This window comes from Herpailurus yagouaroundi, unplaced genomic scaffold (assembly GCF_014898765.1).
Source record: "Herpailurus yagouaroundi ecotype Mexico unplaced genomic scaffold, PumYag 100, whole genome shotgun sequence".
NCBI classification, from domain to species: domain Eukaryota; kingdom Metazoa; phylum Chordata; class Mammalia; order Carnivora; family Felidae; genus Herpailurus; species Herpailurus yagouaroundi.
Window position 1 is genome coordinate 80,199,493 of NW_024412391.1, and position 27,868 is coordinate 80,227,360.

Consider the following 27,868-nt stretch of genomic DNA (forward strand, 5'->3'; position numbering starts at 1 on the left):
GCTCAATTCCATGTTTCACTAATGCTATTCCACATTAATTACTGTACAAATAGGCAGCATTGGAGGGAAATTGTGAAAAGCACACTACTTATGTTTAACCCTTCATCCCCAAAGTACTCTTATTAGCTTGACAAATTATATTCTGGCTCATTCTACAATGTCATGCATCCACCTCTTGGGGGAAACATGACAATAAGAGCAATGCAATCCAAAGTGAAGAACATCCCAGGCAAAGGGAATTTAGGTAGACAGCATGCAATTAACCAAGCTGGAATCTAGCCAGAAAGTCATAGTTAACATTCCGATTCTTAATGGAAAAAGACATGGGAACATGGACTAGCCACAAGTCTTACTGAGCTCAGGTTTATCCTCATTAGAGAGCCGGGACTCAAATCCCTCAAGTTACACACCAGATAGTTTCCAGCACAGCGACTTGCAAAGCACATTTCTGGAAAGCTTATCTGATTTCCTCCTGTTTGTCCTTGTACTCTAAAAAACTAAATCATTGAATAGATTTTTGAAAACTTTTTCTGGAGTGCTTAATTTCTGGAAGACAACTTGGGCATTATAGTAGGCAGGTATCGATCTGCCAGGGGCACATATCCCCCAAAATGCAGATTTTAAAAGTGAATTCTGCTTTAAGTGTGATCATTCCTTCTGCCATTTGTCTTAGATTTGTTTTCATTAGCCTCAAATTGCATTAAGACTTTAAATTTTCAGACAAATTAATTTACATTTTTTCATAATTTGGACATAATGACCTTTATTCTCCATTAACAATACAACAATTTGTGGCAAAAGTGTTAGGTGACAGCAGAATCTCAGAATGAAAGCTCCAATTCTTATTCAGGACTGGAGATTTGCCTAGCGTCCACTGGGACAATGAATTTGGCAAATGCTTAACGTACACGAGCTATAAGAAAATTAATAGACTCTCCTGTTCTGACTTGATGCTTCTCCTTAATGGGTTGTTGATTTACCTAATGGCTCTTGTCTTCATTAGGGCCTTTGGTGTTTGTTAAACAGGAAAATTGTCATTATTATTGCATATTTATCAACAGTAGATATAGTAAAGAGGAGGCAATCTGTCTAAATGTAAGTTGTAATAGAGAAAAGATTAACGTATGGCCTTTCTAAATTCTGTATACTTAATAACTCTAAATCCCTGGCATAAATTCAAAAAAGTAAAAAGATTACTTTTTAATAAAATTTCTTTTAAATACATGGGATCAAATCACAGCCTATTCTAAAGGACAAACCTTCAGAACAGAGTCTATGACATTTAACATTGATTTACTTCTCACCACAAGTTGACATAAATGTGGAGAAGGAGTAATCTGGAATTCTTTGCTATCCACACAATGAACTAGGGTAATAAATAGAGAAAGATTAGCAGGTTCAGGCACAGCAATCAGAGTGGGAAGATTTTTTAAAAATAAAAAATATGGGGAATAGCACCTATCTGACAGCGATCTGCATTTAATCTGTGGGTCAATTCCAGAGTTGACAGAAGCCAGTGATTTATGCCTTTGCAAGATGAGAGTAACCAGGCCAGCTGAGCAGATATAAACATTTATTAATGGTGAGTGAGCAAAACACATACCCACCCCCCCCCCACACACACACTCACACACACACGTACACAGATACCAAAGAGTCACAAATGATTCATGCCTTCAAAATACAAATTTTGGCTGCCATCAAAGATAAGGATAAACAAACAAAATGAAGCTCCTGCTTGACTACTATCCACCTCCATGGTATAGAGATTCATTTGGAGACTTTGCTTTCATGGGGTACTATTAAAACACGAGAAAACAGAAGGAAAAAAACAAAACAAAACCAAAAAACTTGCTCACAGCTCTTTCCTCATCCTTTGTCCCTGGGTTCTCCTCTGAGCACTTCCTTGATGTCTGGGCCCTTCTCTTTGACAGTGAGTTTCGGAAAGGAGGCTGCAGCAGCTCCAGGCTGGTCCATCAAAAACTTACATTTAGTGTTTCTCTTTGAACGTGAAATTAAGGATGTTCTCAAATTGCAGGATGTATGTTTGAGGAGCTGGAAAGAGATGACTTTGGTGGATTTGTCCAGATGTTTCAAGAGTGACTAAGGAAAATGGGAGTGCTAGCCCTCCATTTACAGACACCCTGTGTTTATGAACGGGGAAGGAGCAGAGAGAGTAGGAGACACAGAATCTGAAGCAGGCTCCAGGCTCTGAGCAAGCGGTCAGCACAGAGCCTGATGCGGGGCTCAAACCCACGAACTGTGAGATCATGACCTGAGCTGAAGTCGGACACTCAACCGACTGAGCCACCCAGGTGCCCCTCTATTATAGATTTAAAACTTGGATGATAAGGCCTTCCTCATAGTTGTGGCACCTAAGAAGCATTCATGAAATGCCACTCCTTACTCCATCATTACTACCTAATGCCATCATCACTACCACTCCTATTATTGTTGCTACTACGATTTACCATCATAGGGTTACTATTATTATGTATTATGATCTAGTATCCATGCTAGTGTAAGTATCATTCCTGGATATGAGAGTCCTACCCAAGGTGAAATGCTGATCCTTGATACTATAGGTCTTAAATGGAAAGGGCTAAAAAATCGGTTCATTTCCCTTAAACCTTGATGGCAAAACCAAGACCACTGTTGTAGGGTTGGAGCACCAGAAGCTGCCCTAAGATTGATCGTTCCCATGCTTCAGGCATGAGGAATGTGGCACAAACACCCAAAGCCACCTGCCAGAGAGAGGCAATACCATATGATGGCGGCCGTGGTAGTGATAGTTTTTCCAGCAACTGCAGATGAACTGGTAGAGTGTCCTCTGTATCTTTTGAATAGGAACAACTGACAATTCTTGATTATTCTATAAATCATCTGTAAAAGCTGAAAAGGGATGCAATATTCTGTAAATGAAGGCAAAATCATCTTAACCAATAATTAAGACAGGTGATTCAATACTGAGTGGGTTCAGTCAGCTTGCCTTAGGAGTCCATGATCTGCTTACTCTGGGAGATTGCTAATGAGGGTGGTGCTCTGGGGAGCTTTTTAACTTGCAGCACTGTATTTATTGGCATTTAGAGCCCCACCTACTTGGTCATGAACAAAGGGCTGCTTAGGGATTTGCGGGAAATAAAACATCATGATGGTAATTAGAAGCATAAAAATGTGGTGTGCTTTTTCTTCCACATGGGCAAGACTTCTGGAAAAACATTGGGAGATGAGTCAGGCAAGGCCATGAACTTGGAAAGAGAATGGAGGAAAAATAGAGAAAGCTGTATAGGGAGAACATATTAATTCCATAACCTCTTGCAACTTACCAATGCCAAATCAAAAAGCACAACAAATATTAGGCCAGATTTTATATTAAAAGCCAATACTGTTACACATCTATTTCATATTAATTACTAAAGAGCCAACAGATGGTAATGGCCTTCTACCAACCCAGGACAGATTTAAACTGGTGACCTATAATTGCAATTCTCCAGATCACATAAACTCCTTAAGTTAATTACTCTATTTGGTCTTATATCATTCTGCCCTACTTGAGATAAATAAGAACAGGCTCAGATGAAATGAATTAAATATTCCCAAAGAAACTAAAAAAAAAAAAAATCTAAAGAAGACAAATATGCACTGAGAATGTGAATCATTCTCATCTTTCCTATTTGACCTGACACTCCCAAACATTATTTTCAAAATCATCAGCTAGACAGTTTACATACTCACTACTTTTATTCCCTTGTTTTATGAACCATAGCGTTTAAAAAATCAAACCCACTATTGAAGAGCCTGGGTGGCTCAGTCAGTTAAGCGTCCGACTTTTGATTTCAGCTCAGGTCACAATCTCACAGTTCATGAGTTTGAGCCCTGCATTGGGCTCTGTGCTGACAGTGTGGAGCCTGCTTGGGATTCTCTCTCTCCCCGTCCCCCTCTCATACACTCATGCTCTCTTTCAAAATAAATAAATAAACTTAAAAAAACTATTAATAATTCCAATCACATCAATGGTACTGAAATTTAATTCCACTGGAAACCATTTATTTTGCCTGCCAAAGCTTACATATATGGGCAACACTTGTGTTCAACCTAATCATTTTAATGCATTCATTCTGATAGTACTTCAGTGACATATAAGGATGACATAATTTGTGAGGTCTATATTTTTCTATCCTATTTTTCTTCCATCCTCATTATCAGAGCCATTGGCTCAATCCTTTGCCTTCTACATATTTTCCTCTATATTCACATCCTGTGGAGCTTATTCTCAAAGTTTCAATAAAGAAGACACATATTTTTTAAACACTTTCTATATGCCAACGACTGTTCTAAGAGTTTTATATGTATTTTCTTATTTAATCATTACAGCTTGGGGGTGAATACTATTATTATCCCTGTTTCAGATGAGGACACTGAGGAACTGAGAGGTTAAATAAGTTGCCCCCAAACACATGGCTAATAAATGGTAAAGCCAAGACTTCAACCCATATAGTTAAGCCCACTTTCTTAACAGTTGTACTGTCTCCAGTTCCATTCACAATATCTTTAGCTGCCTTCAAGTCATTATTGAATACGAAATTCATTTCGTAACTAGAATTCATACATAACTAGAATTGAATACGAATTCATGTTCGTAACTAGATCTTGGTATTTTTCCAGCTTTTTATTCATTCAGTTAACATCTAACAACACAATCCATCACGTGCCAAACACTGGAGATTCAAAAATCGTTGAAATAGTCCCTGATCTTAAGAAGCTAACTCTCTAACCAAGGAGACAGAAACATAAATAACTGGAAAGCAATGTTATCAATTCTTTCATAGAGGTATATGTCCCATGTAACAGGATATTGAAATGGAACTAGTTTTGCATCTTGAGGATCCAAGAAAATAGGTGGCAATTACTTCACATTCTTTTTTTTAATGTTTATTTATTTTTGACAGAGACAGAGCATGAGCAGGGCATAGGGAGAGGGAGACACAGAATCCAAAGCAGGCTCCAGGCCCTGAGCTGTCAGCACAGAGCCCGGCGCGGGGCCCGAACTCACAGACCATGAGATCATGACCTGAGCTGAAGTCAGACGCTCAACCGACTGAGCCACCCTAGTGGCTAGTGAAAGAGGTGGTAAAAGGGCTTAGTCACTCACTCACATTGCAGGTATACAAGCTCGAAGTTGACGTGAGTAGGAAGCTGGACAGCAGAGAGAGGATTTCTTTAGAGAGGGTTGGAGGTAAACTGCGGGTCCCATCCATGACTGTATCAGGGGAGGAGGGTACCTTCTTCTCTCCTCAAACGTGGGGCATTGGACCTTGAGGAAAGCACTTGGAAAGTATACTGTATGGGCTTGGACTAGTGCCTGGAGCTGCCTGGAAGATGGCTGGGGAAGAGGGCTGTGCTTAGAAATAATAACTCTCCTCCCAATCACTGATCCAAGGCGAGTATTTACTATAGAGTAGGCTTGGGCCCATGGACACAAGATCTTAGTTTTTCTAAGATCCTCCCCCAAATGGCTCCCTGGAGAGGTAACAGTAGAAAGAGGTTGTAGTCATTAGCCAGAGGCCCAGTGGCTGAAAATACACGCAGACATGAGACATGGATTGAAGAAAGGCAGGTGAGAGATTCCCCAGCATTAGTGAGGAGTGGGGAGATTTCCAAAGAGCCCAAAGGTAGACTGACGAGAGAGCCATCTTTGATTTCTTGCTAGGCCAAGAAAGCAGTTGATTCCAGCTTCTAACAATATCTGCCTCTTGTCTCTTCTCCTTCCTGCAGACCCAGCCCTGGAGGGTTCAGAGGCCAAAACTCATGAGGGTTTTGATAGGGAAGAAAATGGGCAGATAATTTAACTAATGGATGTGGAGAAGAAACCTGGTACAAACAGAATCACGCCACTTTATATTTATGACCCGTAAGAGCAAAGCTATGTGGTGACTGAAATCAAGATTAGGTAAGATTCCTATATTTGAATCCTGGCTCTCCCATGGGTGAGAAGGATATTTTGGACACGTTACTCAACACCTCTATGTCCACTTTCCACGTCTGTAAAATGGAGCTAATATAGCACCTGCTCTACAGGTTTATAAAGATAAAATTATTTGAGAGGATATATATATATATATATATATATATATATGGACATTTTTTCCTTAACTAAATCTATTTTGTAATTAAGCATACTTTCTCAATTGCTGTTAGGCTCACTCTTTAATTTAGTTAAGATGTAAACATCTTGGAAACTTTTACGGAACACAGAAAAGATAATATGTAAATAGAGCAAGCAAACAAACATAATCCTCAAAACTTAAAGTCCAAAGTAAAGCAATGTTTACAACATGCCCTGGTTCAACAGGAACATGGAGATATGCTTATGCTTTTTAAGTGGTTGTATTCAGTTTTCATTTCAGAGGGCACTAAGTAAAGGAGCAATATTTAAATTTTTTTAAATGTCTATTTATTTTTGAGAAAGAGAGAGAGAGAGAGAGTGCAAGCAGTGGAGAGGCAGAGAGAGAGAAAGAGAGAGAGAGAGAGACAGAATCCAAAGCTGGCTCCAGGCTCTGACCTGTCAGCACAGAGCCTGACACGAGGCTTGAACCCACAAACCATGAGATCATGACCTGAGCTGAAGTCAGATGCGTAACTGACTGAGCCATCCAGGCGCCCCAAGGAGCCGTATTTAATGAAGAAATTTCATACAGTTGATATAAAGTTTTTATGTGTAGAACTTCACATCACCCAGTAAAAGCATTTTTTTTCATGCTCAGATGTTTGAGCCAGAAAGCAAAAGCATAGATATGCAGATTATTTAAAATGACAATTCTTAGTTTTAAAAAGAGTTTTCAGAAAGAAACATCAGAGAAAAATTTCTACCTGATAGCCAAGTCAAAGAGCATGATACATATCATTACTACAGTGGTTTTTTTCATAGGTCACTGGTCAAGTCTCAAATGTGTGAATGGTAAGTTTGGGAGTAGGATGATGGACCACAAAGTAAAACCATAACCCACACAAACTTGTAATATAATTGAACATCACTACTGAAGCAAAACCACATTTCATGCATTTTTATCATGGGTGGGATACGATACAAACGATTAAGAAACTGAATGGCTAATTAGATTAGTATAACAGCTTATAAAACAAGGCATAAAAATTGCATTTCTACAGTAAAGGCTACTGAGTCGAAGTGATAAATGATCATCATGGGAAAAGGATGTGAATCCCAGGACCTTAGGTCTCCATGTGTTTCCTGGGTTTTCGTGTCTTCTTGCCAATGTTGAACAACGTCAACAGAAATTCTTCTTAATCAAGTGGTAGTGGGATATGACATGGGATATCTTTACAAAGGTTCTTTTCTACATCCACATGAAAGTAATCCATGGACTCTTTGTAAAGGGACCAAAGTTTTAGAGTCTTTGTCAGAAGGAATTTCCATACAGTTTACTGGGTGTTTTACCACACTGAGCAAGGAGGATGTCTGTTCCTAATGTCAGTCAATTGTGTGGCTTCACCAACTGAAAGTAAAATGCCTAGCATTTGATCTGTTAAGCAAGAAGTTATTGTGTCAGGGGACTTCCTGTGTTGAAGGATTTCTAAATAGTTTTGAATCTTTTTTCTAGAACTTGAAAAAGGAGGTGTGCATCTTAGATGTTTATATTCTACTTGGTTTTACTCCTGTGATCTCACCTCCTCCCACAGCACAAGATTTTTTTGTGCCAGTGAGTCACATTTAAAAAAATTCTCTAAGCTTTATTTGCATTTTATTTTAATATATTGGAAACTTGAGAGGGTCCAGTCAGGGGTCTAATGGCATTCTTGATAATCACCTAGGCACAAGTTTTTGTTCCACATACCCTGGGCAGGCAAGCCCATGACTTCAATTTATATTCAAAAGGCTGATAATTGCCAAACTTCCTCTGAGTTCCTGATAGCTTTATCTAAATTCCCAACTAATATTTCTTCTTGCCTGTCCTCAGGGTTATCAAGATCAACATGTCCACAATGTACAGCAGACTGACTATAGTTAATAATACCGTGTTGCATAGTTGAAAGTTGCTAAGAGAATAGATCTTAAAAGTTCTCATTACAAGAAGGAAATTTTGTAACTATGTGAGCTGATGGATGTTAACAAACCTTATTATGATGATCACTTTGCAAAATATGCAAATATTAACTCATTATATTGCACACCTGAAACTGCCATATTATATATCAAATATATCTCAATTAAAAAAGATCAACATTCCATAGTGAATTCAACTTCTGTGAGCCTGCTTCTCCTTCTCTGTTTCTTGTTTCCATGAATGGCACAGCCATCCGCCCAGCTGCCCAAATCTTGTCCTCGACACCTGCTATTCCCTCATCATCTCAATTGGTCCCCAACCTTCTCCATTCTCTCTCCTAAAAAATCTCTGAAATCCATCCACATTCTCCCCTAAGTCTGGCCAACATGACCTCCCACTGGACTTCTGTTACAAGCTTCCTACGTGGTCTCCCTACATGTACATTCTCCCATCTATTCCATCCTCCATCCTCAAAAGTATATTTTAAAAAATCAAATCAAAAGGTACATATTTAAAAAAAAAGCAATTCAGTGACTCCCTAACACATCCAAGATAAAGTTCAAACTCTCTAGCAGCTTGCAAGACCTTCAAGGTTTTGTCACTGGCCACGTCTCCAGACTCAACTAATCCAAGTCTCAACTCAAAATGTTAGACAACTATTTTGAACATTGTCTAAGACTTTTGCTTTGTGCTCTCACTGTCCAGTTTTTATGTATGAGATTTCTGATTTTAGAAACACTATTCCTCCCACCTGGCCAAATCCAAATTACCTTTCAGCCTCTGCTTAGATTCCCTATCTGGAATGCTCTCCTAATTGCTTGAGTCTGGGTTTGGTATTGTATATTGTACTTCCAGGGCACTCTAACTTTCCCAGCAAATCATGGTAATTATGTTGTTTTATATGTGTATGTTGACATATCTAACTACCTCCACTAAGTTGACAACCACGTGAAGGGAAGAAACATATCTGCCTTTCTGTGGTTATATTCTCTAGGCTCAGCCAAGGACATGGCACAGTGAGTCCTCAAAGATACTTATTAAATGGATGAGTAAGTGAATGTTTTTGTACCAATGATTCCCCATCCTTAAAAGAGAAGGTAACATAAATAAGAATATTACCTATTCCTTTACCAATGGATTTGCTAAGAATAGTTATCTTTGATTTGATTTATTAATAAGCTTTAGGTCTCAGAGGGGAGGAGAAGAAACAAAAAAGAGCTCAAACCTTAACTGTAGCTCCTGGGAAAAAAAGCCAGTTGCCGGTGTCTACTGGATCAAGACTGTCTTCTAAAATGACTTGTCTGTGGGCTGAGTTGATGATCAGGATGTTATCTAAGGCCCAGCAGGCTTCATACACCTCGCCTACATGCAGACTTTCCTGCTTCCACTGAAACTGGACGTTCTCCCCTTTGGCGTCTTCAGGAAGGTAGAGGATATGGATGATTGTGCTGATGTTGGAAGGGGCTCTGGAACAGATGGTGAGATGGGAATTGGTGCCATACAATAGAGTGCCATATAATAAATGAAACATCAAGTTAAACAGTATCCATTTTTTTCTTTCTTATAGATCAATTTTTTAAATTAAGATTGTAGTTTCATTATCTCAACATTATATATATTACAGATTAAATACTCATTATTCCCACAGCCCTTAAATCTTTTGGGATACGCTGATGATTAAGATGTCCATATTAAGTGATGACAGTTTTAACATCAAATGTCTTCAAGAGCTTTACTTTCTTTAAATTTTATTTTGAGTTAGTTAACATACAGTGCAAGGTTGGTTTCAGGAGAGTTCACAGATTCATCACTCACAGACAGCACCCAGTGCTCATCACAAGTGCTCTGCTGATACCCATCCCCCACCCACTGCCCTCCATCAACCCTTAGTTTGTTCTCAATCATGAAGAGTCTCTCGTGGTTTGTTTCTCTTCTCTTCTCTTTTTTCCCCCTCCCTCCCATATGTTCATCTGTTTTGTTTCTTAAATTCCACATACACGTGAAGTCATATGGTATTCGTCTTTCTCTGATTGACTTATTTTGCTTAGCATAATACATTCTAGCATAGCCAAACTATGGAGAGCTTTAATTTAAAAAAAACTATTTTTAATTTACATCCAAATTAGTTAGCATATTGTGCAACAATGATTTCAGGAGTAGATTCCCTAATGTCCTCTACCCGTTTAGCCCATCCCCCTCCCACAACCCCTCCAGTAACCCTCTGTTTGTTCTCCATATTTAAGAGTCTCTTCTGTTTTGTCCCCTTCCCTGTTTTTATATTATTTTTGCTTCCCTTCCCTTATGTTGGAGAGCTTTACTTTTAACAGAAGGCAGACACTGAGTGCATTCAAGTAAGCCAGTAAAGGAATAATGGAAGAGAAAATGGCACACACTTCTATGGTGCCTACAAAAAAAAGTGTTCCCAGCACAGTTTTTTTCATGTGGTAGACACTAAATGTCCAATAATTCAAATAATCTCACAGTTTATTTTATTTGATACTACAAAAATGAGAAAAAACACTAAAAGTATTTTCTTAATTTTGATTCTTACCTTGAAATTTTCTATCAATCAGAGACCACTGTGTGTTGTTTTATAAGTCTTTGCCTGGTATTATTTTATATCTAATAATCATATACATTTTTATTTGTTTTGTCTATATGAATGTGAGATTTTCCATGAAAACTAATTGCTCTATAATTCTTCACAACGTCATGCAAATCAGTCTTTAAAAGCTTGATATAATTTAACATGATTTTTACCATATATCTGTTAGAATCCAGGCCCTTCTGCTATATGATAAAAGTACTTTTATTAAACATTTTATTCTACCAAAGTAGAAACCTGCTATAGTAAAAATGATTGCTTTTAGCTAAGATTAAAAGTGGTACTAAAATGCAAACTAGTGGTACCCTGGGCTTACTGTAAATTAGTTTTGAAAGGACTATAGAAAGGACGTATTTTTCACTTACCATTGAATTACATATATATCCAAAGAATTGTCAGTGTAGGTTATAGATGGTGTACCTTATCTTTGGGGGTAACCAATTGCCTTTTTTAAAAAAATATTTCATAATGACTATGTTTTTTGCTTCGGAAAGAACTTAAACCAATGAAAATAGTATATTTTAGTTCTAGGAAGTGATTGAAAACATGTTTACTCTGATCATTAAATGGTACGGAAAATTTGCTTTAATGAGAATGACAGCTTACAGCATGGTCTAAAATTGAAAGTCTTGTTTAGTGAAAAACAGCTGAATGTGATCTTCATATATTGTAATTAAATATATACATTCATTATTTGTCATATCAAAAATATGTAGCCCTTTTCCAAAAAGAAATATCTCTGACAATTTACCTAAACTATGATATGTAACTATTGGGTAGATAAAAAATGGAGGTATGGATACAATTTTCAATATTTATGCTGCCTTGCTTAAAGTCATTTATATAAATAAGTATTTAATATGAATTCATTTTAATAACAACTACTAGAAATTAGAAAGAATAGCAAAATGCTGTTATAATATTGGCACAGCATGTCAGAGCTTGGCTTGTGCAGGTACTTATAGATTATATGTTATCCTGCCACAGAGAGAGACAGTTTCTTAAAATGCCTAAGTTAGAATCACTTATCTCAGTTTCTGGTTGAAGTAGACCTTGGACATATGACAATTTATAAATCTGAAATACTACTGGAAACTGTGGGCAGATTAGTTTAGTTTTAAGCACTAAGAACCTAATATTTACAATTTCTCCCTAATAAATCAGAATTGTTCCAACATAGAAATATGGTAAGGAAACTAGCATGTAAAAAACCTGTACAAGACTGATGGAAAATGTTCTACTTCAGTTGTACTAAGTAGTTAAGAACTAAATCAATCAGGATAACTACTTTATAAAAGTTCAAGGTAGTTTTTTCCTTTAAATATCTTACTAGACCTAAAATTAAGCATCCATTTTGAATGCTGTTTTATGATTCAAGCTCTGCAGAAGTTGTAAGTATCATTTGAGTTTTGCTAACTTAACATTTTTTCAACTCGAGCGAGCTGCTTCTTAAGCATCCTACCTCATTTTCTTATCGAGGGATTTTTTTTTAATGAAAAAAATGTAAGAAAATGACCACCAGTTACATCACAATTACGTTAATAGAACATCTGTTTTAGAACTGGCCTTTGGGAAGCTGGAAGGGAAATGACAGAACTAAACATTCAACGCAAAAGCCCCAGTGGCTATTAACTCATTACCATCACAGACTGGGAGAAATTTAGGTGGTAATCTCATATGGTCCTAGGTCTCCAAACCAGCCACTAGCCAAGCCACCTAGAGAGCTGGGTAATGTTACTTTGTGGAGGGTTCCATCACAAATGTTATTCTCCCAAATGTGCTTTAACCAAAAATAGTTTGTTATAGCTTCTACTAACCGTGGGAGATTCTGAATGGAAAATGACACTTTTAACAATACTTCTTCAAATAGGGCAGATAATAATATGTGCAGGCATGTAATTCAACATAATTAACAACCAGACTACTTTTAACCATGAAGCATAAATTCGATGGTAGAATGAAGGCAAATAGGGAAGTAGAAATCCACCTACATCAGAATTTATGAAACTACTTTAAATGATAACAAACCTAATTTTCTCAAGCTGAATCCAGTCGGCGGTATTATTCTTGGCATATGACACGATGATGCTGGGGTCTGAGTAACTAAAGCGACATGAACCTGAACCTGTAAATAGCAATAACAGTAAGTTTCAAAGTTAAAAAAACAGTGTAATTGCATACCAACCTTCCTGATAAATGTGAGATAACTTTGTAACCATTTAAATATTTATTTAATTGCTTCCCCATCTTCCAATTATGCTGAAATTTCTTGTGATCGGTTCTGATAAATACTATTTGATAAATAACTTCAGGAATCAGGAAAAAGGCAAACAAATTTTTCAGATTTCTTTACAGATACACAAAATTCTAAACTAAGTTACAAAATAAATACTTAGCTCTATGCCAAAAATATCTAATATTACAGAATGATTAATAATGCCATCGTGGTTCTTGCAAGTTAATATCAATTAATAGTGATTGCATTAAATAGTATATAAGTCATTAAACTGCACGAGGACTAAACACCATTCTTCTTCAGTGTGGGTCTTATTTAAATGGTTAGACAGCATATAAGAAACTAAAATCCTGGGGGCGCCTGGGTGGCGCAGTCGGTTAAGCGTCCGACTTCAGCCAGGTCACGATCTCGCGGTCCGAGAGTTCGAGCCCCGCGTCAGGCCCTGGGCTGATGGCTCAGAGCCTGGAGCCTGTTTCCGATTCTGTGTCTCCCTCTCTCTCTGCCCCTCCCCCGTTCATGCTCTGTCTCTCTCTGTCCTAAAAATAAATAAACGTTGGAAAAAAAAATTTTAAAAACCAGAAACTAAAATCCTGTAAAAATTCAAGTACTAAATGGGTGAGAACTGTTAGATATGACTGATACTATTCTACTATAGCCCAACATTAAAGATTTTAAAAGAGAGATGTTATGTCCCATAGCGAACACTTATTTGTCACTATGATTTTCCATATTGGAAATGTGACCAAAGAAAGTTTTTAAAACTCTGACAAGGGTTTGTTTCTACACATTCAATGAATTCATATAATAACACATAGCATAAGTTAGAATTTCAAAGATCTTCTCAGAATACCCGAAACAGCCATGAAAACATATGCCAGAAGTTTCTTGTAACCGAATAGCAGGATTTTTTTCATACCATATTAAAAACAAATGAACCAACAGAAAAAGAAATAGTTCAATTTATGTTTCAGTTTTACCCATCTGCTAGAGGAGCCTCAGTTTCAGCAAATGGCATCTGTGGACGATTTTTACATTTGTAGTTCTCAGGAGTTCCAAGCTTTAATAGACTCATTTATTTTATTTCAGTGGTGTTTAGTACAACATCAGTTAGTCTGCAATCACCAAAGCTGGCAATGTGCTAAAAGGCCAAACGGCAGTTTTCCCAGATTTGTTCTCACGGCCAAAATGTGGGTGCAAGAAAGGGTATTCAGAGGACAGCTACCCGGCAACCCTAAGCTCAAACAGAAGCCCACCTTATGCGCTTCTCATCACTCCTAAATCTTACCTTTCATAAGCAGCTGCTTAAAGTAAATATCAAGCTGTGAGGCTGGAATTGGAAGCGGCCAGGATTATGTGGGACAAACTTCCATACAAACAAGAATAGGGACTGGCAGAAAATCTGTTTATTTCAAAACAAAGTTCAAATCAGCCTAAAGAATTTAAATGGTATTTATGTGCCTCCTTCATGTTGTATACACCATAAGCTCTTAAGAGCAAATGTGTCAGAGGTGCATCCCTGAAAAAGGAACGGGTAGAACAAATGATAACCAAAAATGTGCCTTACAGGAGGCAATTCCTTGCAAATTGTTTACAAATGAGGAGAGAAGGAAAGCTGGTAAACATCAGAATAAAAACGTGTCCAAATAGGTCTTCTCTCCCCATCTCCTTACGCCGCCATCTCAATGTGGCGAAATTTAGTTTATGATGTACCCATAAAACACAAAGGCACCTGGCAGGTGAATCACTTTTCCTCAGCCACTTAGTCATTAAATTCTTTCATATCTAAAATATCAATACTTTTATGAATCCATCTTCTCCTTGCTGTTGTCAATAGACCCTCATTAGCTCTTGCCAGGACTCTGCAGTAGTGATTAGTTAGCCTCCCTGTCTCCAGCCTCACATGTCCTTACCCAGCCACATTGTTGCCAGTGCTCTTCCTACAAATAAACTGAATCCGGTTACCTCTCCGCTTATAATCCTTCAGCAGTTCCTCAGTACGGGAACCCACCCCCTGGTGGGAGAAAGATGCACAGTTCCTAGAGACCAAACATGTACCCTGGAGAACAGAACTAGCCCCGGTCACTGGAAAGGGTTCCCACGTGAAAAGATGGTCAAACACGGAAAGGAACTCCAACACGGGGATAGACAACTGGAAACTGGGACTGGGGAATGGGGGATGGGGGATGAGGGGCCAGGCAGAGAAGAGGTGCTGCCCAAGACCAGGGAACTGAAGAGGGAGAGCCTGAGCTGGAAGAAGTATCCCCAAGAGAACCAGTCAGCTCTGGATATCTGCCTCACTCTGAGGCCACCCTCACCAAACTCTCATTCCAAACGGTGCCAGTCTAGGGGCACCTGGGTGGCTCAGTTGGTTAAGCGTCCGACTTCAGCTCAGGTCATGATCTCGTGGGTTCGAGCGACGCATCAGGCTCTGCGTTGAAAGCTTGGAGCCTGGAGCCTGCTTTGGATTCTGTCTCCCTCTCTGTCCCTCCACTGCTCGTGCTTTGTCTCTCTCTCTCTCTCTCTCTCTCTCTCTCTCTCTCTCAAAAATATACAAACACTAAAAAAATTTTTTAAATGGTACCAGTCCAACGAGTAAACAATTTCCCACTCCCACTCTGAGTGTACTTGTTCACCATATATTGGGTACAATTTTTCTTCACAGAAACCCTTCTGAATTACAACCCCACCGTCACATAGCCTTCAGCCCGCAGAATAAGATTTTCACTGCCCAGACTGACAATGGTTGCTTGACTCTGGGATGAGGGGAAGAAAGAGTTCATCAGTGTCCATGTGCACAGGTGGGTAATACCACCCCCAAACCCCTGCTCCCATCCGCTGTGGTGCCGAGCTATCATACCTCAAAGCACCTTTTACACAGTGAAGAGACAGTAATAACCAGGCGCCACCTGCAGCAGGTACCTCTTTCTTTCCCCTCTTAAATCAAAGATCTTTAATTGCCAACACTGAAATTTAAAATCGGAAAGGAAAGACAAACTCAAATGCCAAATGCAAAATAACCTCTTCTTACAGATCTATTTTCTCCCCTTCAGATCCCTTCCAATGTAATCCTTCACTCTAATGTAGCAAATCTGCAAGGATTTAAAGAACAGCGGAAAGAGGGAAGATAATTCAGGATCATGGTTATACAAGTATGGTCTGAGAGCCACTGATGGACTTTAGCTGGTCTAAAAACCCAAACATTTTTGGGGTGCCTGAGTGGCTCAGTTGGTTGAGCATCCAACTCTTGATATCAGCTCAGGTCAAGATCTCATGATGAAGGGCGCCTGGGTGGCTCAGTCAGTTAAGCGTCTGACTTTGGCTCACATCACAATCTCACGGTTCATGGGTTCGAGCCCTGCATTGGGCTCTGTGCTGACAACTCAGAGCCTGGAGCCTGCTTCAGAATTTGTGTCTCCCTCTCTCTCTGCCCCTCTCCTGCTCACACTCTATCTCTAGCTTTCTCAAAAATAAGTAAACATTAAAAAAAATTAAAGAAAAAAAATAATCTCACGATGAGATGGAGACCACGTTGGACTCTGTGCTGACAGCATGGAGCCTACTTCGGATTCTCTCTCTCTGCCCCTCCCCCCAGCTTATGTGCATGCATGCATGTGCTCTCTCAATCTCTCTCTCTCTCTCCCATAAAAAAAAAACAAAAAAACCAAATACTTTATTTGGTTCTTGACAGGCAAATGAGGACAGTCCATATATTTTCATTTCTGTCCACAGCAAGGGTACAAGTAACCTACAGAATGATTAAGCGTTCCTGAAGTTTTGTGTTCAAAAATAAAATTAGTGAAATTTTAGGAATTATGGAGGATCCCAATTCAACAGTCTAAGAAATCTGGCTCTCATGTAGAACTACACATACAAAGATTACTGAAATACCCACAGTTTCGGGGAGGACAGGATATTTTGTGTTAAAGGCACTTCCATCAATGTTGTTTCCAGTTGGTCTTGGTTGTTAAGTCTTGATTTTAAATTGACAAATTGATAAAGGATAAATATAAACCTACAGTTATTTATGGTAGCTTTCATTTACATCGTTATTGGTTATTTAGTCAACCCCACAGCAGACAGTGATGGATATTTTTCACCAAAAACGTTTCTAGTCTATTACTGTCTTAAATTTTGTCCTATGGCTTAAGAAATATATGCACTGAAATATAAATAGAAGCCATCTTCCCTGCTTTGCTAAAGCAGATAGCTACATTATGCCCTGCAACTGCCTTGCAATAAAACACTTCACTAATGATGTCCTGGATTTGTGCTATTGACTTCGTGCCCAGGCCTTTGTGCTTTTTTAATAACTTGCTTTGTATTATCAAGTTAATATAAAAATACTGGGTAATTTTTTTTTAATTTTTCAGAATTTTAACATAAAATCTTAAGTCTGAGCTCATTCTTATTAGGTTAATAGTGCAATACATGTAGTGAAGAAAACCAGAAACACAGACAGTAATGCCCTCATCTTTTTGCCCACAAATGTGTATGTATCATATTCTCTACCCATCATACCAGTGTTTTCTGTTTTCCTCCTGTTCTGGTGGAGGAAGTGTTTCTATTCTAACCAATGTGATCTTCCTTATATGGCCTAGATCCCATCTCCTCTTGCTCCTTGAAATTTCCCCTTTCTTTTTCCTGCATCATTCATCTCTCCCCCTGAGTTTCCTGGGTCATTTCTATCGTCATATGAATATCATCGAAACATACAAAGCACCTCCCATCTTTAAAAAAAAAAAAAGACTTTCTTGGGTGCCTGGGTGGCTCAGTCGGTTAAGCATCTGACTCTTGATCTTGGCTCAGGTCATGATCTCATGCTTCATGAGTTTGAGCCCCACATTGGGCTCTATGCTGACAGCGTGGAGCCTGCTTGGGATTCTGTTTCCCTCTCTTTTTGCCCCCACTTCAAAAATAAATAAACACTTGGGGCGCCTGGGTGGCTCAGTCGGTTAAGCGTCCGACTTTGGCTCAGGTTGTGATCTCGTGGTCTGTGAGTTCGAGCCCCACATCGGGCTCTGTGCTGACAGCTCAGAGCCTGAAGCCTGTTTCAGATTCTGTGTCTCCCTCTCTCTGACCCTCCCCCATTCATGCTCTGTCTCTCTCTGTCTCAAAAAAAAATGAACGTTAAAAAAATTTTTTTTAAATAAATAAATACTTAAAAAAACCACTTTCTTGATGTCACCCCTCTTTCTGCTCCTTCCCATTCTATTTTTGTTCCCCTGCACAGCAAAACTCAAAGGGGTTATCCAGTGATGGTCAATAAATCTTCACATCCTATTCTCTCTTGCCACCCAGACAGGTTTCTACTGAAACTACTCTTGGTTAGGTCACTGGCGGATGGATGTTGCCAAATTAACAGATCCCAATTTCAAGTTACTTTACTTCTCAGGAGGATGTGTCACAGTCGATCTCTCCCTTTTTCTTGGATACTTTCTTCCCTTGGGTTCCACCACCTTCTCAATTTTTCTGCTGCATCACTGGCTGCTGCTTCTCAGTCTCCTTCATTTCCCATTTCCTTCCTGACCTCAAACTATTTTAGTGCTTTTCTCTTCTCTTACCTACACCACCTCCTTTGATGGTCTTTCCCGCTTTCAGAGCTTTAAATAACATCTACAACAGATAATCCCTAGGATTGCATCTCCCCTGAGACTCACGCTTGCAAATCCAAACTGCCGTTTTTCATTCCTAAGGAACATCTCAAACTTATTAAGTCAAAACCGGAAGTACTGGTGTTCCACCTCCTGAATAGCCACTAGTCTTTTCATTTCAAATGATACCACACCAGGGGCTCCTGGATGGCGCAGTCGGTTAAGCGTCCGACTTCAGCCAGGTCACGATCTCTCGGTCCGGGAGTTCGAGCCCCGCGTCAGGCTCTGGGCTGATGGCTCAGAGCCTGGAGCCTGTTTCCGATTCTGTGTCTCCCTCTCTCTCTGCCCCTCCCCCATTCATGCTCTGTCTCTCTCTGTCCCAAAAATAAATAAACGTTGAAAAAAAAATTAAAAAAAAAAACACAAATGATACCACACCAGATGCTCAAACAAACAAATGAACAAAAAAACCCCTAGGAGTCATCTTTGATTCCTCCTTTTGCCTCACTTCCCACTTCAGCCCATCTGACTGTGCTGGGAGTTCTGCCTCCAAAATACTGTTCAGCTTATGTCCCTCTCTATTGCTACCACCTCAATCAAGTCATGAACATGTCTTGATGGTTTTCTTGCTCCCCTTTTATCCTCCTGTGATCCATCATCCACACAGCATTTAGGGGGTACAGAGCAGTCTTTTGGGGCACCTGGGTGGGTCAGTCAGTTAAGCGTCCAACTCTTTTTTTTTCTTAATTTTTTTAAACATTTATTTATTTTTGAGAGAGAGACAGAGACAGAGAGAGAGAGAGAGAGAGAGAGAGAGAGAGAGAGAGAGAGAGAAAGGGAGGCAGATAGAGGGAGACACAGAATCTGAAGCAGACTCCAGGCTCTGAGCTGTCAGCACAGAGCCCGACACGGGGTTCCAATTTAGGAACTGTGAGATTATGACCTGAGCCAAAGTTGACGCTTAATTGACTGAGCCACCCAGGTGCCCTGAGTCCAACTCTTGATTTCAGCTCAAGTCATGATTTCACAGTCATGAGATCCAGCCCCATTTCCAGCTCCATGCTGGGTGTGGAGCCTGTTAAGGATTTTCCCTCTATGCCCTTCCCCTGCTCATGTGGGCAATCTCTACCTCTCTCTCTCTCTCTCTCTCTCTCTCTGTCTCTCTCTCTCTCAAACAAAACAAAAACAGAGGAGTCTTTTAAAATTTTTTGACATTCTGGGGCGCCTGGGTGGCGCAGTCGGTTAAGCGTCCGACTTCAGCCAGGTCACGATCTCGCGGTCCGGGAGTTCGAGCCCTGCGTCGGGCTCTGGGCTGATGGCTCAGAGCCTGGAGCCTGTTTCCGATTCTGTGTCTCCCTCTCTCTCTGCCCCTCCCCTGTTCATGCTCTGTCTCTCTCTGTCCCAAAAATAAATAAACGTTGAAAAAAAATTTTTTAAATTTTTTGACATTCTATTCCCTGCTTCAAAACCTCTCAAGGCTTCTCAGTACACTAGGAACGAAAGGACGAGCTCCTCACCATGATACACAAAAATCCTTGGTGATCTGCCGGTCTTGTACATCTTAGATCATCCCTCGTACCATGCTGCCTCTCATTTACTACATTTGAGCCATAAAGTGCCCTAGACTTTCTTTCTCTTCCCTGAACACTCCATCCCAGGGCTTCTGTGCTCCTTCACTTTGTCAATTTCCTCACACCCTACTGTCTCCACGTTCCATTCATATCTTTCCCCACTGGTTCCCTCCTCTCCCTCAGGTATCTGTGCAAATATCGCCTCCTCAAAGAAGCCTTCCCTGAGCACTCAATCTGAAGAGGTCTATCCCAATCGCCAACCTCCATTTTATCACTCAGTTTTGTATTATTCATAGTACCACCAGTATTTAAATTTATTGTTTATTTAATTATTTACTGGCTCATCGTCCATATCCTGTTAGGATGCAAGTTCCATCCGAGTAGGAACTATGTATGTCTTGCCCATTACTTATGTCCCTAGTACCCACAACAGTGCTTGGTACACAGTAGGAGCTCTATAAATTCTGGCTGGATCACAAAGAAGTTTGCCATAATGTTTTTACTTCAAATTCTCCATTTCTTCCTTTTTACTGAGTGGAGTTTCTAGTGAAAAAGGGTACTGTAACAGTAGATGAGACTTAAGGACTTTTGACTTGCCTGAAAGAGTCAAAGTATAAAGAGACTCGACACCATACTTTAGAATATCTATATTGCATACTTCCTCACCACAGATTAACTGGTAGTGCTGTATAGTCAACAGGGTAATAATTCCCACAAATTAATTAGAAAATGCCCTAAGATGACTTAAACGGTTCCATAATCCAGTCTGCTTTCAGAATAAAAATATCAGAGACAAATTACACCAGTAATTATGGCACATTTTTATCAGCCAGATAAGGTAATGTGAAGAACAATGACAGCCAGATGAATGATTTTGCTTATTAGTAAAGTCTTATTATAATGGCCCAGCAAAATTGAAAACGAGCAATTTGCAAAGTCATACAAGGTAGTCATAAGCCACACAGAATATCAGCCCCAAGGCACGAGTTCTGATCTCCCCATCAGGAATCATTTTCTACTGTATTAAAAAGCTTCTCAAATGCAGTATCTTCTTGATTGTGGCATTATCTTGTCTCTTTAAGTTGATTTGTTTTGTTTCTGTTGAAACAAATTCTGTCGAATATTTGAATAGATTAACACACTGGTCTAAGGGGGAAAAAAACACTTTTACATTTAGGAAGAAACTTAATACAATTGTAACCTTATAGAAAAATGTTACTTTTCTTTAAAGTTTATTTGTTTATTTAAGTAATCTCTACACCCAATATGGGGCTTGAACTCATGACCTCAAGATCAAGAGTCACATGTTCTTGGGGCACCTGAGTGGCTCAGTTGATTAAGCGTCTGACTTTGGCTCAGGTCATGATTTTGCGGTCTGTGGGTTCGAGCCCTGCGTCGGGCTCTGTGCTGATAGCTCAGAGCCTGAAGCCTGCCTCTGAGTCTGTATCCATCTCTCTGTCTCTGTCTCTGTCTCTCTCTCAAAAATAAACATTAAAAAAAATTTTTTTTTTAAAAAGGAGTCACATGTCCTTCTGACTTAACCAGCCAGGCACCCTGAAAATGTTACTCTTTTTTTCAAAAATTCTTAAATGTTTATTTATTTTTGAGAGAGAGAGACAGAGAGAGACAGAGAGAGAGAGAGACCATGACTGGGGTAAGGGCAGAGAGAGAAGGAGACACAGAATCCAAAGCAGGCTCCAGGATCCATGCTGTCAGCACAGAGCCTGATGTGGGGCTTGAACCCATGAACTGTGAGATCATGACCTGAGCTGAAGTCTGACACTTAACCGACTGAGCCACCCAGGCGCCCTGAAAAATGTTACTCTTAATTGTAATGTTATGGATTGAGAAAATCTTTGATGGTAGGTGCAGGTTAACGTGTCATATAGGTTTAAACATATCTTATTTAATTTGTCTCACACGAGGGAAGTCCACATGATAATAAATTCAGTGTTAGCATTACTGATAGTTCTATATAATTTTTTTTACTTTACCTTTTTTAGAGTGAAATATCCTCTGATACAAGCTATCTTTCAGAGAGGAAAGCATGCACAGCAGATAGGAGAGGATGGGGGAGGCAAGCTGCCTAGGCTGCAATCTGGGCTTGGACCCTTCTTAGCTGTGTGACCTTGGGCAAATCACTTAGCTTTTCTGTGCCCAATTTCCACAATCATAAAACATAAATAATAATAGCAATCTCTTCATAGTACTGTTGTGAACAGTAAGGAGTTAACACATGAGCAGGGCCTATAAAACAGTTCTTGGCTCATACTGTTTAAAAGATTTCAGTTACGATTCAATTTTTTTTTGTTTCACTTCACAAATTCATTTATCCTAGAAAAAGGAGCACATTTCTGACCATATTTGTTTACAGGCTAAATATTACATTGAATTGCTCCTTATCAAAGAACTTACAGTGCATTTTTCCTATGGCTTCTTTTATTTTGTGCTATTTCCAGGCTCTTCAGTGGAGATCCTATACATTCAACATGGAAATAAAAACTGAGACCAAAATGAATAAACTACTTGTTTGTTAGCATCACTGGTAAATGCATGAGTGGGGAAGAGAAGAGTCTACCTGATAAGAAATGATGGTGCTCTGGGAGAAGGATAGCAAGACAAAGCAGTGTAAGCAGATACATTTCCTAAGGGCCACAGAATTGCTGGAGTAGAGTTGAAAATTTGGTTTTACAGTTTCTAGCATCAAACAAAACAGAAACTCTGATCAGGTAGAGTTTTAGTAGCACTCATCAAGAAAATACATTCTAATAAGTCAAGAGAACAATAACAGTTGCTATGAACAGGTAGGTACCACTGTGCATGCCTACTTTGCAAATGAGGAAACTGAGGCAAAGAGAAGTTGAGAAGTGTACTGGGGGGGGGGGTGGTAAATGAAATTCAGAATTAGATAGACCAGAACCCACACTTTTGACCACTTCACTGTACTGCGTTTGGTGAACAAAAACACACTTAAAAACAAACAAACAAAAAACAGTGCTACATTTTCACCTGGTCACAACAGGTTGGGATGGGCTTCTGTACTGCTACTTCTACTCAGGCTTACGACTTGAAGCCATAATGGCCGGTTTTTGGTGTAGAGAGAAAAGCCTGAAGGACAGAGCCACCTCTAGCCTAAATATCCCTCCAGTCACCAACTCAGCTCTCAGGTTTTATGGTAGGAGCTGAGTGACACTGCATCTAGAAGAAACATGTTTACTTGGGTGTCATTTCTCTGCAGGTTCCCTAAACATTCCTCCTTTCCCTGCCCTGTGGCCAGCCACCCAAGCCTCTGGACCCTCTTCCTACATATTTATTAAATCTATACATTTCCTTTACCTTCATCACAGCCTCCTTAGATCACCTCTCACCCCCAAGATCAATGTGATAAACTCCTAACTGGGTTTTCAGAACAAACACAAAGATTAACCTTCTCCCAAAGAGTTTCTTTGTCGTTTGCTTTAAAATCTATACGAAGGCATTTTAAAGAGATTTTAAAAAAACTGCATTCCAAAAAAAGCAATATCCTCACATTTCCCAATTTAGACAATTTTAATTATGTGAAAAGCATGAACCTGATATAATACGGCAACCAGGATTAAATTTAAGATGCCAGGTAATCCACATCTGTATTCTAAGTAACAAATTCTGTAATAACTTATAAATCTGTTTCTAAAATAATCATTGCCATAGAGAAACCATTAATATTTACAAGTGTCAAACAGTACCAGGTACTTGTTATTTAATAGTGAAAGAATAAAAAGAATGGCAAGGCTTATTTCTCTATGGCTGCTTCCTTTTACTGTTAGAGCCTCATCACTGTAATTCTAAAAAATATTTTATTGTAATCTTAGTCTGATCTATGAATCATTCTCCTCAATTTAAAATTACAACCTAGGGGCATCTAGGTGGCTCCATTGGTTAAGTGTCCAACTTCAGCTCAGGTCGTGATCTCACAGTTCACGAGTTTAAGCCCTGCATGGGGCTCCGTGCTACCAGTGCAGAGACTGCTTGGGATTTTCACTCTCTCCTCTTTCTCTGCCCCTTCTCCACTTGCACTTTCTCTCTCAACATAAATAAACTCAAAATAAAAAATAAAATAAAATAAAATTACAACTGAAATTGGTATCAACTTTACCCCTGGTTATATTTAAATAGTTCTATCCCTAGTATAATTTAGAAAAAAATAGACAACTAACTTTCCACTTCTGTTACAGGAAGCCAGGCTAAGATGATTCATCTAGCAATCCACCAATTAATTGATGAGTCAACCAATTATCGAAAGTATTTCTTATGTCAGAGATACATGCAAACTCAAAAACCCAGTTAACATTCTTGTGACAAAGTCCCGTTTCTGTTGACTTTGGCTGTCATTTAGGAAACAGTAGGAAATGCATACCCTTTGAACCACCTTTCCCACTTAAGAATATCATTTAGTACATTTATTCAAGGCTCTTGTGGTGACACAATGGCAGTCTGCATGGCTCTTATGTTGGCTGTTCCTTCTGCCAAGCTGACCCTCTTGCACAGTTCAGGCCTTTGTCCAAGGGTTACAGCTCAGAGGCCTTCTCCTAGCCACCTCCAAGAAAATGCTACCCCTCACTTGCTGACCCCTGACTTATTTTTTCATCACATTTATTACTCGCTGACACATTCATTTGTCAGCACCCCCATCAGAATGCCACCTCCACCAGGACAAATATTTTGTCTTGTAAATCCTGTCTCTCCAGTGCCTTGAGAGCTGCTTCACAGGGAAGAGGAGCTCAGTGAACAGTTGTTGAAAAACATGGTTGAAATAAATCTAGGAAAGAATCTGTTAAATTCTAGGAAGAGAGTCTTTTGGAAATACGATACCATTCTCCTCCTCCTCCTCCTCTTTCTTCTTATCTTTTTAAAAATGTTTTATTTAAAAATTAAATTTTTTTTCTCACTTTCTCTCCCATGATTATTTATTTATTTAAAAAATTTGGGGCACCTGGGTGGCTCAGTTGGTTAAGCGTCTGACTACAGCTCAGGTCATGATCTCATAGTTCGTGGGCTTGAGCCCCACACTGGGCTCTGTGCTGACAGCTCAGAGCCTGAAGCCTGCTTCTCTCTCTGCCCCTCCTGCATTCACCCTCTGTCTCTCAAAGTAAATAAACATTAAAACATTTTTAAAAAGTTAAAAATTTATTTAAGTAAATTAATATGCAGTGTTATACTAGTTTTAGGTATACAATAGAATGATTCAACAATTCTATACATTACTCAGTGCTCATCATGGTAAATGTACTCTTATTATTATCTCTTTTGTGTGCTTCACAGCAGATCAGATTAAGGAGATGGGGTGGACTTACAGCCTCAGTCTACTAGCACAGAGACCGATGCTCTTGTAGGAAGAGCCAGAGGGGCAGCTCATTTGATCTCCCGTGCTGAGGTTTGTTTGGGTGACACCATTACATGGCTCACTTGATGTCCCTCTATTTAATATCTTTTCCTCATGATAGAACAAGGTACAGGTTTAAGTTAACCATAACTGGTTGAATAAGGATATGGTAAGTACTTTGGTATTTCACTGGGGGCTGCCTTAACTAGAACAGATGCCATCACCATACTTTCAGACAAAGTGTATTCCTAGTTAACACCAGTTCATTCTTGTCACCCAGTCCTAGGATTTAGGACCCCAGTGGGAAGAGAGTCATGAAGATGAATACTCCCACTTTACAAATGAGCTGCCAGAGGTCCAGACAGCCTCCACAACTTGCCTAAGCTTATGTGGCAAGGTCAACTGGCAGGGAAGGACTGTATGGCCTGATTCCTGAGATTCAGTGCTCTTTTCCATTCCCTGTTTATACCAACAGCAAAAGTTGTTAGTCAATAAAAATGAGTCTTAAGACAAGGAAACATGCTGTATGGTATTAAGAGGGTAAAGAATACATGCCGTAAAATATCTACATTAAAAAAAGCATTATTTTGCATTCATGATTTTAAGGACTAATAACTTATTGGGAATCAGAACACTAGCTGCAGCAGTATATAGAAATCTCCATGGGGCGTCTGGATGGCTCAGTTGTTGGGCACCTGACTCTCGGTTTCGGCTCAGGTCATGATCTCACAGTTTGTGAGATGGAGCCCCACATCTAGCTCTGTGCTGACAGTGTGGAGCCTGTTTGGGATTCTCTCTCTCCCTCCCTCTCTGTCCCTCCTCTGCTTGTGCTCTTTCTCTCTCTCAAAATAAATAAATAAACCTTAAAAAAAAAAAAGAAATCTCCATGGTCTTACATAGGAGTTCTGAGATAAGCAAAACAACAGAATATTAAGTAAAGGGAAAGTCTGGAAATGACAAAAGTTTATCAGAATGTAAACAAAGATGCATCAAAATAACATATATCAATGTAATGCTCAATTCTAACATGTTAGTGTAGACAGTAACAGTGTAGACAGAAGTAGATTCACTATGAAGCTGATGAAGGTCAATCTTCAGGGCCCCCTCCCTTTTGTGAGCAACTTCCAAGGCCCTGGGAGGACCTCTAGTAATGTGCTTACAGGGCCATGTTTTATAATACTGGTCAAGACCGCCATCTGCATTCTGACTACTCCCTCACCATATTCCCCTCATGTCCGATAGTGTTGGAGTGGCCATGGCTGCTTTTGAGATTCAGCTAAGGGGAGCCGAGTTTGAAAATAAGGTTATTTTGGTTTGGTGTGATATGATGATGTACTTACGCAGGTTGCTTTCATTTTATAGTGTACACATTCTCAGCATAGAAAGAGCTTCCAGGTACATTCCTTCTGCCTGCTGGGCTGACATACTTAGCACTGTGACTCAAGGACCATGGTGATAAATTCTTTAACAAGTGATGGGAATTCAAGAGTAGTTATGCTTAGTGACTATACACGAAAAAGCCCTGAACTCTTACAGTTCATACCTGAAAGAAGGTAACAATTTTTCAAATTGATAATGATCCTAAACATTTAAATAATGTTATCAATAAGGCGTTGTGAAGGTAAAATGTTAATAATTACCAAAAAAAAACCCTCTGAACCACGAAGCTAGAAGCAGAATTATCTTTCTATTCCCTTTATAGAAAATATTATAAAATTGTCATTTGAAGAGGTGATTTAAGAATATGCAGCCAGGGGGCACCTGGATGGATCAGTTAGTTAGGCATCTGACTTAGGCTCAGGTCATGATCTCATGGTTTGTGAGTTTGGGCCCCATGTCAGGCTCTGGGCTGACAGCTCAGAGCCTGAAGCCTGCTTCAGATTCTGTGTCTCCCTCTCTCTCTCTGTCCCTCCCCCACTTGGGCTTGTCTCTCTTTCTCTCTCTCTCTCAAAAATAAACAGGGATTAAAAAAAAAAGAATATGCAGCCAAAAATTTCAAGGAAAAAAGTATCATAGCGCATTTCATTTAGTTAACAAAGATATGATATTTCTGGATTTGTGATTTTAGAGTATTATTAGCTTCTAAAAACTTGTAATTTGTTGTGATTTCTTGTCTCATTCTTTTTAAGTTTATTTATCTATTTTGAGAAAGAAAGTGCACAAGTCAGCATATGAGCAGAGAGAGAGGGAGAGAGAGAATCCCATGCAAGCTCTGTGCTATTAGCAGGGAGCCTGACATGGGGCTCAATCCTATGAATTGCAAGATCACAACCTAAGCCAAATTCAAGAGTCGGATGCCCAACTGACTGAGCCACCCAGGCATCCCTTTTTTCTCATTCTAAATAAACATTCACATTTGCATCTAATTTTGAATGTGTAGTTCTGTGTATTTTTCCTTTGAGAGATTCTAGCCTTACCCAAAATTATATAAGCTTCAAAT

At 39.4% G+C, this 27,868-nt stretch overlaps 1 protein-coding gene across 3 annotated transcripts in view; it reads right to left on the reverse strand.

Annotated features, from left to right (window-relative positions):
* The window catches only part of RELN (reelin), a 532,794-nt gene that overhangs the window by 220,501 nt on the left and 284,425 nt on the right, over positions 1 to 27,868 (reverse strand). For all 3 annotated transcript variants that reach the window (XM_040472867.1, XM_040472866.1, XM_040472865.1), the window contains exons 9-10: positions 12,697 to 12,793; positions 9,289 to 9,529 (exon numbers count right to left, since the gene is read on the reverse strand). In XM_040472867.1, the coding sequence (XP_040328801.1) occupies positions 9,289 to 9,529; positions 12,697 to 12,793 (338 nt within the window). The remainder of the gene's footprint in view (positions 1 to 9,288; positions 9,530 to 12,696; positions 12,794 to 27,868) is intronic.